This window comes from Rhinichthys klamathensis, unplaced genomic scaffold, assembly GCF_029890125.1.
Source record: "Rhinichthys klamathensis goyatoka isolate OS25496 unplaced genomic scaffold, OSU_Roscu_1.1 h1tg000571l_1, whole genome shotgun sequence".
NCBI classification, from domain to species: domain Eukaryota; kingdom Metazoa; phylum Chordata; class Actinopteri; order Cypriniformes; family Leuciscidae; genus Rhinichthys; species Rhinichthys klamathensis.
Window position 1 is genome coordinate 2,480,530 of NW_026607037.1, and position 17,339 is coordinate 2,497,868.

The following is a 17,339-nucleotide window of genomic DNA, read 5'->3' on the forward strand; positions in this document are numbered from 1 at the left end:
CCAAATCTTCGATTCGGTTGAATTTTCGATTCTAAGGTCACGGTTCGATTCGTTTCTCGATTTGTACGTTTATTTTTTTTTAAAGCACAGGTTTCTATGCCATTTTTAGAATATACTTTTATGCAATATAATATCTGACCTTTGTTCGCAATGTACCACACTACATTGTCAAATTTAAAACATTTAATAACAACATAAAGTGCTTACAATAATTTAATACCTTATATCTTTAGTCAATTGAAAACTTAAGCAAAATAACCTGCCATATTTTGCCATACGCAGATTATAAAATCAAATCAGCCATTTTAAACTGTCTGCGAAATGCAATTTCACAAACAGCGTGAACGTTCAGTGGTGCCGTGTCTTCTCTCCCTGTCTCTCAAAATGGGTTGCACAAGGCAATCGTCAAGCACGCTGCTCTCACGTTTCGGGAGTCGTGACATGACGGAATTGTCACTTGCATAATCGGGCCAGCATTGCATCGTGAGTAACTAAAGTTTACCATTTGCACATCTTTTTAAGTCTTACCAGTTTGAACATTCAAGCGATTTTAAACTATTCAGTACTCGCGCACTCTCTGAGAGATGGTTTTCTTTGCACACATACATAAAGCCGCCTCGCAAACAGGCAGATGACGACATTCAAGTTCACAAAACAAACAAACAGTTGTTGATTTAACAGATAAATCTATGTTTTTGTGGAGATGCCCTGCCATTTTAGTCGTGCTGCCAGTGGAAGAATATGGTACACGCACATAGCAGAGCTTGCAAACTGTGGCTTTTTTGAAGCTCGAACGTTGAACACGAACGCGAACGTTGACAACATAACTCACTGGAAATCCAAAATACTTCCACACCGGTGACTTCAATGAAAGAGTAGACGGTTCAAGTTCTGTCGATGGGCCTCCTGCATCTGCAGTTGCCATGCTATCTTTTGACTGGCTGTAGCCAAGTTAGAGGAGGTTGACTCGCAGCACTTCAACACGCGTGTTTTTTTCCGTGACATGGGGGCGTGGGAGCATCGACGATTCCATTTTTTAATTCGAAGTTCGAGATTGTGACTTAATTTTGATTGTGACACCCTTAAGATATACTAATGACAGTCTTGAAGCAAAAATCTTGACATCAGCAGTAAGCCATGTATGCGTGTATGTGAATGTGAACTCACCCCCTCGGCAGCATCGATAAAAAGCACAATGCCGTCGGACAGTCTGACTGCAGATGTCACTTCATCAGAGAAATTCACATGACCTGAAGAGGCGTATACGATATAAGTCACTTGCTTTTGCACAGTAGTGTGCAAATATACTGTGTACTTAGTGTACTAAGTGGAATTTTAAACACATAAGCAGTGGTGTAAAGAGATAATGTAATTAGTTACTGTACTTTACGGTACATTAACAACTTTTACTCTTTACTCCAATACATTTGTAATGAGTAATGCAACTACTCTTTACATTTTGCATGGCACCTAACTTTTTCTGCAGCACTTTGTTACAAAAAAGTGATACCGCAATCTACAGGGCAATGAAGGTACCTAATGAAGATATCTTGTGCATTTCAAGGTTACTTTACACAAATGTGAGCACATTAGCAGGTAGTTGTGATTCGCTGGCGTTTCATATAAGAGATGAGGACGTGGCTGTAGCCAGTGATGAGGCTAAAACCAGCACGTCCAGCTGTTTCTTGTTTTTCAATGGCATGTCTCTTAAGGTTCATAATACACTGTGCGATTTCTGTGCAATTTCAGCAAGGTTACCAACTCACAATGTACGAGTAGATCGCATGGGATGTAAAGCCAAAGCTCAAGATTATGTCTACTTTTAAACAAAACAATTAGAAATAAAGTTTGATTATGTAATCCATATAGGCACGCGCGTTCACTACTGTAGGAATGATGAGTCAGCATTGCCATATTCATCTTTGCAGCCAAAACACTCAGAACAACTTGTTTTATTAATAAAGAATTAAAATGTCTTCTTGCTATTTTTTCCCCGACACATACATAATCATTAGGCTACTTTTGCGGCAATCTTTATGTGTGCTGAGCGTGAGGCATATATCCCCCACCCCAGTAGCTTATATTTAATTCAATTCACATTTTATAGCATTTTTCACAAAACATATCGTTTCAAAGCAGCTTTACAGAAAATGCATGTGTCTAAATTACAATTTAGAGTGATCTGTTATCAGAGGTGACTGTGTGTAATGCATTTCAATTAATTTTCATTCAGTTTCATTGTTAAACAATGCATTAAGTTAAGGCAGAAACAATGAGCTCAAAGAATACATGTTGTTAAATGATTAGGAAACATAGAAAACTTTAGCATTGGTGCTTTTTTACAGACTCAAAATATGAGTGTAAAAAAGTCAACAAACTGAAAAACATTTTTTTCTAGGTAAATGTAATATTGCTAAAACGGATTTCATAAAATTGGTATCGGAAAAAGTATCGTTCAGGAACTGGTATCGAAGTCAAGGTATCGGTATCGAAAATTTTGTTATGATACCCAGCCCTATATGTATAGATATGCATCCAGAGATCTAGTCAAAAGCATTAGCTATCGATATCAAAAGGATATAGCATTTTCAATTTATGTAGGCCTATTTAATTATAAATATTATAATTATTAGAGTATAGGCCTACATTTACATTGCGACGTGAATTTTTATCACCAATTACCAAATGATGGACAACGGTTCAGATTTCCCATTATTAATGATCATGTAAATTAATAAAAGAGGTGCCGGTGTATATGTACACGCAGGTGGCTTGGAAGACGTGGGTAATATGGTTTATCTATTTTGCAACATGAACTGAAGGTAAGCAACAGTTTGCTAAATTGCAGCTAGTTTGATAGCTGCAGAACTTAAAGATCTCCCTCTTTTCTGTTGTTTCGCAGGCGCAGTGAGGGAAAAACACAAGAGTTTAGGGCAATCGGTTCGTAGCTCTGCTTCAACTGTGCGATACCCTCACGAGGGGCGACCAAAATTTCTGGCATGCCAGAAATTAATCCGACCATCCAATTGCTGGTCAGGAGAGGTTTATCGCCTAACGTTTCCCACTGCACGACAAACGACGCATGAAAACCGGCCAGACTCAAAAAAAGAGTTGCACAAGTCAAAATTCGGCTCAAAATCAGACGAAAATCGCACAGTGTATGCCCAGCCTTAGGTGTTGACTAGTGCATCTTTAAGCCTACATTCAGTAAAAGTAGAATACTTAAATATTGTAAAATCAGATACTCTAATACTTTTACAATTGGTATTGGAATTGGTGATTTGTAGCTTGTAATGTAGTCATTTTCGCTGTGAGGTATCTCTACTTTTACTTAAGTATGGTTTTCGGGTACTCTTTACACCCCTGTGGATGTTAGCTACATCACAGGGAAGAGGGAGAGAAGGCAGGAGGTACCTGGCGTGTCCATGATGTTGAAGAGGTAGGATTTGCCCCGTGAGTCAGGTAGCACCATGGTTACAGGAGCACTCTTGATGCCTACTCCCCTCTATGAGGAAACACAAAAAGATGATTGAATGAAACTATGAATACCACGAGAACACAAGATAAATGCTTGCTTGTAATCTTATTACAAGTCATTTCTTACCTCTTGCTCTGTGAAGAGGATATCTGTGTATCGTAGCTGCAAAAAATAAAAGATCAATATGTCAGTATATCCTTTGCATGACTGTAGTGCTGAACAAATATGGCATGCCATCTTAAAAACAGGACGCCGCTGTCTGCATGTGCAAAGAAACATTGGTAACACTTTACAATAAGGTTCATTAGTTAACATTAGTTGACTACATTAGTTAGCATGAACTAATAATGAACTGCACTTAACAGAATTTATTAATCTTTGTTAATGTTAATTTCAACATTTACTAATACTTTATTAAAATCTTGTTAATGCACTAGTTAGTGCATTAGTTAATGCACGGTGAACTAACATGATCAAACAATGAACAAACAATGAACAGCTGTATTTTTTATTAACTAACGTTAACAAAGATTAACAACTACAGTAACAAATGTATTGCTCATGGTTAGTTCATGTTAGTTAATACATTAACTAATGAACATTGTAAAGTGTTACCGAAACATTTATATTCATTATTAGGGATGCACGATGATATCGGGACAACATCGGTATCGGCCGATAAAAGCTTAAAATGACAATCATCGGCATTGGCCGATATCAGGGCTCGACATAAGCAATGGCCCGATGGCCCGGGGCCAGTAAAAGAGTATGTCGGGCTAGTTGATTGGCCAGTCACTGGCCCGCGCGGGCCAGTGAATGGCCATCAGCAAAACAAACAGCAAACGTCATATACAGTGGCGCGAAGAGTGTCAATGTTACTTCAGGTTATAATAACGTGTTAAAATGTCAAAAGAACTACGAGGCTGATACGAGAAAGAGGGCATTCCTATAGGGCTGGGCGGTAAATCGAGTTTGTACAATATATCGATTTTTTTTAAACGATATGGAATGAGGCAATATAGGCTACTGTTTATATCGATACAGTAGTTTGATACGAGCACATCTGAAAAATAGCGGAGTACGCAGTGTGAGCTCCTGCAGTGAAAAAACATAGTACAATTTGTCCTAAACATGACACAAGCTTATATTAAGCACTTCAAAATAACTGGTAAGATATAGTTAACAAGTTTAAAGCAGCTTGCCCTGTCAGATGCTCTGACAGATACTGTTGCTGACTGACAGATAAATACTTGCGCTGTTTAATGCGTTTGAGACGTGGTGCTTTCCTCAGTGCTTAACTTACATTTTACAGGTATATTCTCCATCTGTAAATGTTAGAAAGTCAAACAAATATGTCCATTTCACTGTCAGGAGAGGACGAGCTTCTGCAAGTGAATCTCCGCTAAAATTAAAGCTTCCGTGAACGAGCGCTGCCGCGAGCACGCGCGCCTAACAGACGGGCACAATAGAAGAGTAGCGCAATAATTCTGACTAAAATATACATCTTGCTAAAATATTTGTTGTTGGAGACAATAAATGTGCCATATGTGGAATTTTAAACCTACAAGTAGGCCTATGTTTTTATGAAAGTGAGCATTATAACGGGGTAATCAAATGCAGGCTAATATAATTAGTTGTGCTTTTGTTTTTATTTTCATTTTTAGTTTAGCCTTAGTCATCTTAAAAACAAAAGCATTATTTTTGTTTTTAGATTGTAATGTTAGAATGTAATGTGATTTTAACCACCTTTTTGCACGTAATATATTGCATAGCCTACATTACATTCACTATATTTGTTTCCATATCCTTCAATATCAACATGGTTTGGATATCATTAAGCAGGATGTGAAATATATATATTTTTTTAAATAAATACAGATTTTCTTTATCCAAATAGAAAAACGTAGAAAGTACCGAGATATATATCGTATATCGCCATTTAACCAAAAAATACCGAGATATGATTTTTTGGCCATATCGCCCAGTCCTAATTCCTAGTGTCATGGAAAACGCAGTACACCTGGGTGGAGAAAGGCGATGAGGGCATGTACTGTTTCGTTTGCCGGAAATTTCCAACAAAAGCCGACCAAAATGCAAAATGCATAACCGGCCTGCCGAGTGCTATCTAAAAATAGTGTAATCAAATTCCCCCCTAAACTTCTGCCTAGCCCCCCTAAAAATGTGTGATTAAGTGTAAGCTACACAAATTTGTGTTCGCTTCAGTCTTGTTATAATCAGATTCAGCGCGTTCTTCATTTTTTCTTCATTGACAGTTTTTTAGGTCCTAAATGTTAAACGTATGACAAAAATAATCAGGCAAACTAATATACTTTTGTCTAATTTCGCCATTTTGAAGTGAAAATATAGCCTATGTAACTCATCACTCATGTAATGTAATAATTAGTTTACTGTCATTGTGAGGGGACAAGAAAAATGAATCCTAATGTATACAATAAATACAGTTTAATGGAAAAGTGCTTTTGATTCTATTTCTTTCAGGGCCAGTAAAAATATAGAAGGGGCCAGCAAAACTCTGATCTACTGGCCCTGGGGGCCAGTGGGGATTTTTTTTTATGTTGAGCCCTGCCGATATGAATATTTCTGCCGATGAGTCTTGCCGATAGGGTGGCGTGTTTCCTATGCGCACGTGACGGCCGTGAACGAAGCATGAGCGCCAGCAACTTAAACTTCCAACTAGGGGTGTGCCGTGCGTCTCACGGTTTTTGATCGTGGACGATTAAAATGTCTCCACGATCTGCTTTTGAAGAAAAATCATAGTATCGTGCATTCTATCAGTTCAATTCTGGCGCCTTCATCTCAACATACTGTACAACGCGACGTACATTCACATCACATCACATGTAAACGCAGAGGTAGAGTTACACTCACGGGACACCGCAATTCACAAAAGTTCATTGTTTGCATGTGCGTCAAAGTCTTGCTAGGTAAACATGTCATTCACGGGCTGATGCGCTGTTCTAACATCCGCTTTTCTGAGCGCGTTCCACGCGACGCTCACAGGAACTAAAAGCCTGTCACAGCGCCTGCATACTGGACTAATCTTTCGAGTCTTATTGCGCTGATACTGTCAAATACACACAAGGTTTATATAAACAAAGTTGGTTATGTCTAAAGTGAAAGCAAACAGAGAAAATCTGCTTGTCAAATGCGTGTATATTAGACGCGTCGCGTTACTCGCGTGCAGTTCTTAAAGAGACAGTAATAATATTCTGCCGCTTGTCTTTAAAGAGATACTGCACCCAGAAATAAAAATTCTGTCTATCTAATGTTGTTTCAAACCTGGATTCATTTCTTTCTTGTGCTTAAATATACTATGGAAGTCACTGGAGTACAGCAACTGTTTGGTTAGCCACATTCTTCCAAATAACTTTTATAATTTCAACAGAAGAAAGAAACTTGAGAGAGTAAATGATGACAATTTAAATTTTTGGGAGAACTATCCCATTAATGTTAATAAAACAACAAAACACAGAGGAAATCACTCACTGCTCTTGACTGAGAATATTAATAGAAGCTTTAATAAGCTGTTTTTGCACTTTTTTGCAAAATTAGTTTGAAAATATCGGCATATCGAATATCGGCCAAAATCCTATATCGTGCATCCCTATTATCTATATACTTACATCAGAGTCATCTCTCTTGCGGATTTCAGGATGAGTCTGTTCAATGAGGCAGTCCACAAAGCATGTCTGGGATAGGGAAATAAATGCATTTTGAAAAAAATGAATGAAATCATCATAATGAATATTAGATTTTTCACTTTTTATCTAATAAGCATGATAATGTCTTTTACCTTGCCATGGTGTAAGTGTCCACACAAAGTGACATTTCTGATCAGTTCTGAGCTGTCCATTAAATCAGCAAGGAACCTGCAGACAGACATGCATGTAAGAATATGCAATTCAAACATATGGGGACAGAGAGAATCAACACAATACTGAACTCACTCCATGTCATAGACTGTGGCTGGAAGCTCCTGCTCCATCAGAGTAAACTGCTTCAACTTTACGGGTTTTATGATGGGCTCTGAAGAGAAAATCAAATCAGAGAAATTGGATTTTGCACTGGGTGTACATGTAGTGCATAAACTCCATCAGCATGTCTGTTACCTGTCAATGGTTGTGTATCTTCTTCTTGGACGATGGTCTCCACCTCAGGACCATAAACTTCCTCAGCTGTGGGATAATACTTTTTATCCTCATGCAAAACCACCTCCATACCACCACCCTCCTCATCAACCTCAGCCTGATCTTCATCATCATCCTCCTCATCTGCCTGTATTAAGAAAAACAATTCTTATATCCCACCATACACTATCTTGCAACTAGCACATAAAACATCATTTTTGGCAGTTATTTTTGTGGATTTTATGTAGTTTAGACACACCTCATCAGCCTCCCGGTCCTCTGCATCTAGTTCCTCATCTTCATCAGAGTCTAGCTCCGGTCCTATATAGTTTCCAAACTCATCATAAAGATCCGTCTCCATGCTGACGAGCGCTGATGGGACAAAACAGATTGGAATGGCATTTTCCTACCACCAGTACTACAGTTGTGCAGAGAACTATTCAGCATGCATGGGAACTCATTCAATGCAGCTCATGACAAATGTATACAGATCTGTAATCTAGGAAACCTGTGGCTACTTTCAAGACGCCCAAATATTAAATTGTTTTGCTTTCATTTCTATAATTCTATTTATGTTGTTTCATAGGCTTGCAGTTACTGTTATTCCTTTAAAATTGTCCCCATTTTTGGTGTCTTGTCCTTGACTAGAGCTGTCCCTGGAATTGTCCCCGTTTAACAGCATGCAAATACTGAAAAAAGCCTGACAAATGCTAACTTATTCATGTAAAATTAAAGTACTTTCCCTAAAGTTCAGTCATCACAACACAGTAATTCCCACACACACCTTAACTATTACCACGTGGGCGAAAGTATACCCGATACGAATAATAAAACAATAATCAACTAAACAATTACACTTGCAGCAATTACATTTGCAGTATTCACATACTTTCTGCTGAAAATGAAAAAAAAAAAAATTCAAAATAATAAGCATAATTAGGGATAGTTAAGATCAATTTCCTAAGGCACAAACATAAAATAACATTTGAAAAGTTAAACATTTGTAATTCAGTTTGTGAAAATAATGAAATACAATTAGAAAATTGTAAAAATATTTGTTAAATACATATTCATTTATTTTGTTTCATATTTATAATGCGTTTAAGTTTGCTATAATACAATACTGCTTTTGTCTGTTTGTTATTTCAAATGGTTACTAGTGTTTACTATTTTCTAGTATAATGATGCTTTTTGGTGAGTTGTATTAAAACCAGTTAGGTTTTTATTACAGGCATCATAATTATTCATTAGAATTATAGTATAATAATAAATTATAATTAGTAAAAATGTATTGCCCCTGTTGTTAAATTCATAGATAATCACAAGTGAGATTTCAATGGGATTTTGAACACTGAACTAGGAAATGTCCCCGGTTTCCATTACATAAATCTGGTCATAGTAGTGTATATTAAACATGCCTTTTGCATGTGTAAGACAGTAAAACAATTTACTAATTTACTGACAGTCACAATATATCATAAAGTTGAGAACAGCCTTAAAAGAAGCGGTTAACGCAATTGAACGCACAAAAAAACTAAGACAACAAATGAGCGGACTGCTCATTTAATATTTCATTCATTTCTGTCTATCGCATGTAAATGCACAATGTATAATAGTGTTTTACCTGTATACGAGTCTTTATGCCTGTGGTGATTTTATTGTTGTTTCAAAGAAATCCTCGTACTGTTTCCAAACCATGCACCGCGAGGTCCTCACCCAGTCCAACGTACGTCGTACGTTGGTGACGTCATCATCAGTTGCCATAAACGTTGCCCGTTTGAAAAACAAGTCAACAAAAAAGACGTTGCACAAGTCAGTATTCTGAAACATTTATTTTATCACCACATTCACTCTTTTTACATGTTGAAATCATGGGCTGAAATACAGAAATTAATTAGAATATTCAGCGTTCAATACCCACCTTAATGTTATGCAAAAATACTATACTTCGAAATATTATCTTGAGGAATATGATTAACAAATTTCATTTAATTTTCATAATAATTTTGATTAAATTTCGTTTGCATATTTGCAAATGTACCTACAAATCCCAACTTAAGTTATAGTATTAGAGACGTTTTATTTTATTTTAAAAACAGTAGCCTAAAGACAACTAAATATTTGTCTTTAAAAAACAACAACAGAAAAAAAAACATACAAACAAACAAACACCCCTCATAATTATCTTCACAATTAAGACACTTTCCCCTCAAGACTATCCACTGGTCAAATAATAAAATGTAGGCCTACTGACAGAAGATGGCACCATATCACTGGTATGCATTTGTGAACAGAATTTCTTAGGACTTTTATGGGTTTCACTCATTGGGTGTCTCTAATATTTTCAGTCCCACATTTACGATGTCAAGTAGCTATGACTCAGGTTCTATTTACTAATACAGGGATCTCAAATGACACTTCAACTTTGGCAGGACTGCAGAGGTCTGCTAACACTTTATATTCAAAGGTGTGACAAGACGATGAGGAAGTGTACAGTTTGTGTACACACACACACACACACACACACACACACACACACACACACACACACACACACACACACACACACACACACACACACACACACACACACACACGCACGCACGCACGCACGCACGCACGCACACACACACACACACACACACACACACACACACACACACACACACACACACACACACACACACACACACACACACACACTTACTTACAGCTTAAATAATACACACAATTCTTGCCTGTGCACTTTGGAATGGTTGCCTCAAAAGCCCTTTGAGGAGAAGGGAATTTTATTTATCAGTCCAATCATAATATCAACAGTCTCTCATGATAATCTTTCCTTGAAAGAAAAATTAAGGTAATCTTTTATGTGTGTAAGAGAAAAAGCCAAAGAGAACATGGAGGGAGAAAGAAAAACAAAAAGGGAAGTCAAACAAGATCCTGCGAAGCAAACAATTGCTGAGAAGAACTTATAAATAGTTTAATTTAATTAATTATTAAAATGGAGAAGAAGAGGAATGATAGGAGGATAATCAGAGAAAAAGACATTAACATATAAACAAATCAAAATTGAAAAAAGTTGTTTAAGATTGTAATAATTTTATTTTGTATATCAAATAAATGCAGCCTTGGTGAGCATAAGAGACTTTATTCAAAAACGATACAAAATCTTACACAAAACTTTGAACGGTATACATTCTACATATTCTATAATCTTATTAAAATGGTTCCAACCATTAAACTCCCTGTGTGATGCATCAAATTTGATTAGACAATGTTCAATGTTACTTTTGCACATTAGTGTTTAATATTACACTTTGCTGCTTTGTTTGTTACGAAAAGGCCAATTTTATTTAACTTTACCACCTGTAATATTATTGTGGTTATCAGTAAATTTTATTTTACAAACCAGATTTTTGTAGTTGAAATTACAGTAATCAATATTAACATAGCCTAACAGAAGTTAATTAAATACACAGTTATGTACTGTAAAATATACAGGCACAAAAATGGCACCCCAGTGAATTTCAGGCATAGCTGCCAGTTTTATCACACATTTAACAGGATTTCTTTTACAGTGAATGATGAAAGAAGCAGAGAGAGAGAGAGAGAGAGAGAGAGAGAGAGAGAGAGAGAGAGAGAGAGAGAGAGAGAGAGAGAGAGAGAGAGAGAGAGAGAGAGAGAGAGAGAGAGAGAGAGAGAGAGAGAGAGAGAGAGAGAGAGAGAGAGAGAGAGAGAGAGAGAGAGAGTGAGAGAGAGAGAGAGAGAGAGAGACGAGCCAACACAGAAATTAGTTCTGCTCGTGTTTCATGAATGAGGCCCAAAGTGTTTCTAATGATAGCAGTTGGTCTCGTCTCAGTGAGGCATAAAGCATCTTACTGTCCATGTTGTTGTTTTCTATGAGATCAAACTGAACATCATGTCATCCAAATTGTTGCATCACTTACAAAAAGGCACGAAGAAGAAAGGAATTAACTGAACTTACTTCTGTATGAGTGTCTTTATGAATCAGCAACATGTGTAGGCTAATGCATCTAACAGACCTTGTAATCATGTGTAGTCATCAACGTTATGCGACACTACATGTTAAATAGGCATAAGTGTTTTTACACTAGTCATCGCTATTCTCAGAATGTATTAAAAACAACTGCACATCAACAGTGTATTTTAATAAAGCTATTGTTATGTGATAACATCATATATGCAATATAATACTTACATATGTACAATATGTACATGATTGCATGTAAACCCTCATGTTATCAAAAATAGATCCCTAGATGAAATAAATCATTCTAAGGGCATGGGTAAAATAACAGATGATGTTTTCCACCATCCCGATTTGTTCGTGCAGAGGTTCTGGAACGGGGCGGTACTGGAACGGGTGTAAGAAAGGGAGCTTCCCTGTTTGTTTGCTGTAGGGCTTATGTGTACCATCTAAAATCTATCTGAGGAAATAGCGAGGAGACCTCAATACCTCTTGGGTGTGAGAGATCCATTTTCCAAGGGCTTGATGCCAAACGTCACAAACAGGACACTGCCAAATGCACACACCATGTATCATAAGTGTAAATACTCTGGCATAAAGAAGAAATGTATTGCACTGTAGAAATACTGTAGCGGACAAAAAGGGTTACTGTAGATCAACTTGTAGAGCATGGTGCTGCAACAGCATGGTTCAATTCCCATGAAACATACACATTATCTTGCATGTACTCTTGAATGCTCTTTCCTTCTGAGTAGAATGCTTGTATTTTGTTCCATAATTCTCTTTTTGTGAATTTTGTGTTTGGATGTGCATGGTGTGTGTGTGAGTGTATTCTCTGAGGTGCTGCTCCACTAACTCTCTCATTACTCATTTTGATCAGCACACCTGGGCAGCGGTGAAAATAAATGACACCCCCATGCACAATCCCTCTCTTCTTTTCTGTATCAAATATGTCTGTTCCATTACAGCTGCATGTTCATTTTCTGTTGCTTCTGTCTGTGTTGTTGATACAGCCTTATAACATTATATAGGTTATACTTCTCACTATACCTGCTGTATCATGATTGATTACTTGTGTCTGTGTTGTATCTTGACTCTACTCCATTACTGGACACACACACACCTGTTAATCAGCAGTTGGTCCTTGTGATGTAGTTGATGAGACTCTTGATTGTCTGCAGTGAGAGAGGAGAAAATAGCAGAAGAGCTCATCAACCCCATTTACATAATGGAAACACAACAAGAGGCTCAATTAATGCTTGTTATTAAATTCTTTTGTGAAACTGAGGTGTTACATAAAGCTATTTTGTGTATTTGGATATTTTAGCGTTATTTTCTTTGTCACTAGCGCAAAAATGACCAAATATTACTATACAGGCCTATGTAGGCTATTACTATACATATTAATTCACATATTAGAATTATTTCTAAAGGATCATGTGACACTGAAGACTGGAGTAATGATGCTGAAAATTCAGCTTTGGCTTTACAGGAATAAATTACATTTTACAATACATTAAAATTATTAAACATCGCAATAATATTTCACAATAATACTGTTTTTATTGTATTTTTGATCAAATAAATGTAGCCTTGGTGAGCCCAAAACTTTTGAACACCAGTGTATGTACTAAAAACAGTAGCACTAAAACAATGACCTTCACTTTCAGTAGAGAAAAAGAGACAGAAACAAATACAGTTAGATACTTTGTTGCACTTAGTGTTTTGCGTTTATGCTGCACATTTTTGGTTGTTATTCCTGCCGGTGAATTATTTTACTTCTGATTAAGCAGGATGAATGCAGGTCTGTCAGAAAGATGGAGAGAAAGATGAATGGCAAACAAGCTGAGAAACTAGTTTATAAGAAGAGAAACAGCACAGCACATTTGGGGTCACACACTCACACACTCTACTCTAAGTAGATCATGCTCAGTGTGCCACTGTGTGTGTGAGCATGTGTGTGTGTGTGTGATATTTATCAAATTTACATTGTATAAATGGGCCTGTGTGCTCTTTAAATTTGGTATCATCCCCTGTGTGATGCATGCCTACTGTACACGATTTATCTTTAAAAATAAACGTGTGAGAACTTTTCAAACAGGGCTGCAGTGATTAAACACACAGCAAACAAAAATTAGCCTAAGTGGCAACACATAAGAGAGTTTGTGGCCTAAATACAAAACATGATTTTTTTTTTGTCCTATGTGAGTTTGTATTGATGCACATGGGAATCAAATGGAAAAACCAACATGTCTGTGTCACTCTTAAAAACGAAAGCTTCCAAAACGTTGTTTTTGCATTGATGCCATAGAATAACAATTTTTGGTTCTTAAAAGAACCATTTTTTTCTTGAAGAACTTTAATAACCTAAAGAACCCTTTTCTACAATAAAGAACCTTCCCCATCTGTCAGTCAATACAACGTTATGTCGACTGACAAATGTGGTCTCACTTGGAAGCCCCAATCACCTCTGAGTTTTAGAAAAATGGCTAATGGAATTGGTGAGTGGAATTTGCATGCTGAGCCACTCCCCCGTACATACAGGTATATAAGATGGCAGCAGGCATCCACTCATTCAGATTTTTGCTTCAGAGCTGAGTGGTTGCACACAGCAATCGCTCTTTCCAATCACCTACTAAAAGAGTTGAAGAATGGATCTCTCTTAGCTGGAAGATCTAAGGCACATTCAGTGGTGTTTCACCAGCGGGTAAGTGCAGCGATTCCCCCCTGGGTGCTTCAGTATAAAAGAGCATTTCCCTAAAAGAGCAAAACGGACGGCGAGCATCTTTTTAAAGTGTGTTTCTGGATGCCGTCGTTTCCTGTCTTCATCTGACGGCTGCTATCGCCGTTTCACATGTGGTGTTCGTGGCGTTCACTGCAAGAACATGACCATGTCGACACTGCACCTACGCCTTTCTCGTGAAGGCTAGAGTCCCGTTTGATTTTACCCAGCCTGCTGCCTCTGCACAAAGTATAGTTAATGAGTATAGTTAACACTCTGGGTGACCTGAGGGTTACAGTGGGAGCGTTTCCACTGGGCTAGTCTCCATGGACCACTGGCTCCTCTGTGGTGTCGTGTGCTGTTGAGCTGCCGGATGGTGTGAATCCTTCTCATGGGGGACCCAGCGTGTCATTCTGCACGCCTGGATCAGATGTCGATAGCTGCATCAGAGAGTGGGCTATTGTCCTCTGGAGAGGAAGATGAGGCTGAGCTTCCCCTTTCGGGCATGGTCAGTCATGCCGGATTCATGAGTCGGATTCAGAGTTGACGACCATGCTTGTCTGGGCCACTGTGGGCATTGGACTAGGGTGGAACCCCCCCACCTTGTACTCAGTGCTCACGGTAGTGATGGGGACGAGACCGCCTATGCCGAGTCCGAGTCAAGACGGAGTCTTTGAAGGGCCGAGTCCGAGTCGAGACCGAGTCCATTGATTATCAAATACAGTCGAGTCCGAGTCAAGACCGAGTCTTTGAGGAAGCAAGTCCGAGTCGAGATTTTGTCTCGACATGTCAGTTTTGATATTCATGATTTAATATCACCCCAGTTAATAATCAACTGTTAGGCCTTTGCATTGCATCATGGGATGTCATTTTCAAATAATGCCCGTCAACATTGCATTTTATGGGCGTCGGAACCATTGTATATGGGTGGGACAAGACCCACCCACTTTTTAAGACCAATGATATTGAACCCACTCACCTTTACTGTCTCTAATTCGGCGCATATGTCTCACTTTTCAGTCACTTGCAGTGATCTAATTGATTACTATTCCCATCTTAATAATGCTGTTACCGCCAAAAAATGCGTTACTATATTTGATAGGGCTGTGTAACGATACACCATACCCACGATTCGGTTCGTATCACGATTTTTGACGCACAATTCGATACAAACCTCGATTCTTTTGGGGGTGTGGTGACGCGGTGTGACACGTTCATGTAACATGTAAGGGTGGCGCTGCCAATAAAGCACCTAAAAGCTGTCACAAAGAACCGGCAAAAGTATTGATTATGAATATGTCAAATATAGCAATGAGACATTTTAATTGTTTATTAATAAACAAGTGTTTTTGTGTGTGTCGGCTGCAAAGATGAAGTTGACGATGCTGACTGTGATCTTTGCAGTAGTGAACGCGCCAGAGAGAGATGCACATTTCATATGCATTACATAAGCAGAGAGCAGTCTGTTTTCTTTCGTTTTGAATTCTTCTGTTTAAAAGCTTTCTATATATAAAATTTTTTTCAGGTCTGTGAGCCAAGTAGGCTACCTTATACTTATAGGCTACGCTGAGTTTCGGTTCATTTATGAGACGAGCTCCAGTTCATGCGCCCGCGCCTTCGTGTCATGATTATTGTCTGCTTTATTTACTTCTTATTTATTAAATCCAGGCAATTGGTTGATGAAACATTGATTCAAATTAAGATACAATTAATACAAAACGAAATTCACTTTAAACAAAGGCTTTGTGCTTTCTGTTTGAGGTCTCTGTGAAAGTTTTAAAGCAGTCTTTAATGCCGCTTTCCCAGAGCGGTCACGTCCGTAACTGAGAACTGTCATATCCTAAGCTTGAGTCTCAGGTTCCTATGGGACATACACATCATGTAGTAATTAATGTATATGAATCTTAGTTGATTATAGGCTATTTATAGAACTGGTTGCTGAGACGGAGACGCAGAGACGGAGACGCAGAGACAATTAACGTGCTGCTTGATTTGTGATCGTGCTGTGCTTATTCAATTCATTCGAGTAGCCTGTATATTGAACAAAGCTTAAATCATTTAAATATACATACAATAATATACAATATCCTATTTGAGTTGATATTACTCTTGCCAAGCTGTGGTTTCTGAGATGCACCCATAGACGGATTTGCGCTCGTTTCATTTTTACTCTCACTCATTCACTTCACTCATTATTGCATATTTTAGATAAGGTTTTTGGCTTCGGGAACACCCCTAATTTACTCCAGTAAAAAAAAAAATCTGGAGGATGACCCACACACATTTTTTTTGCTTCCGACGCCCATTGTGTGTTTTTTATATGAACAATAAAAAAAATACGTTGGGAAAAAAAATCTCGAGGACTCGGTCTGAAATTACGAGTCCTTCTCCTCCCACTGTGGTCCGAGACCGAGTCAAGACCGAGTCTTTGAAGGGTCGAGACCGAGTCAAGACCGAGTCTTTGAAGGAACAAGTCCTAGACGAGTCCGAGAAAGCAGAAAATCGAGTACTACATCACTAGCTCACGGTTGGATGATTGGTTCCTGGGTGCGGCGCACGGCGCACAGCCGCGTCCCGCCCCAGTGCCTTCCGCCCCAGTGCCTTTCTTCTCAGAAGTGCATGAGGAGGTTCAGAAGTCATGGAAAGTACCTTTTACTGACTAAAGCAGCTTCGCAGCCTCCTCCACTCTCACTACCCTTGATGGTGGGGACGTTGGGGGTACGTGGAGATTCCCTAGGTGGAGCATGCAATTGCAGTGCCCACAAAGTGCCATACACATATCCCGTCCAAGGCCTGTAAGACGACGGCAGCCACCTCCGCCTTGCATGTTATGGCCATCCTGCAAGAACACCAGGCCAAAGCACTAAAAAGAACTGCACGGGTACTGACCTTGCCATCCAAGTGACAAAAGTCACAGAACTAAAACATAGGTTTGAACGTCTCGGCCAGACGATGTCCATCTTGGAGGCCCAGGAACTCCATCTCTCTCTAAACCTTGCTGAG

General features: G+C 38.5%; 1 protein-coding gene across 1 annotated transcript in view; it reads right to left on the reverse strand.

The window, feature by feature from the left end:
- The window catches only part of eftud2 (elongation factor Tu GTP binding domain containing 2), a 29,427-nt gene extending 20,097 nt beyond the window's left edge, over nt 1-9,330 (reverse strand). The window contains exons 1-9 of the mRNA XM_056239846.1: nt 9,251-9,330; nt 7,886-7,998; nt 7,609-7,774; nt 7,447-7,525; nt 7,293-7,368; nt 7,123-7,188; nt 3,605-3,640; nt 3,415-3,505; nt 1,168-1,250 (exon numbers count right to left, since the gene is read on the reverse strand). Of these exons, the coding sequence (XP_056095821.1) occupies nt 1,168-1,250; nt 3,415-3,505; nt 3,605-3,640; nt 7,123-7,188; nt 7,293-7,368; nt 7,447-7,525; nt 7,609-7,774; nt 7,886-7,987 (699 nt within the window). The 5' untranslated portion in view covers nt 7,988-7,998; nt 9,251-9,330. The remainder of the gene's footprint in view (nt 1-1,167; nt 1,251-3,414; nt 3,506-3,604; nt 3,641-7,122; nt 7,189-7,292; nt 7,369-7,446; nt 7,526-7,608; nt 7,775-7,885; nt 7,999-9,250) is intronic.
- Between the last annotated feature and the right edge of the window lie 8,009 nt (nt 9,331-17,339).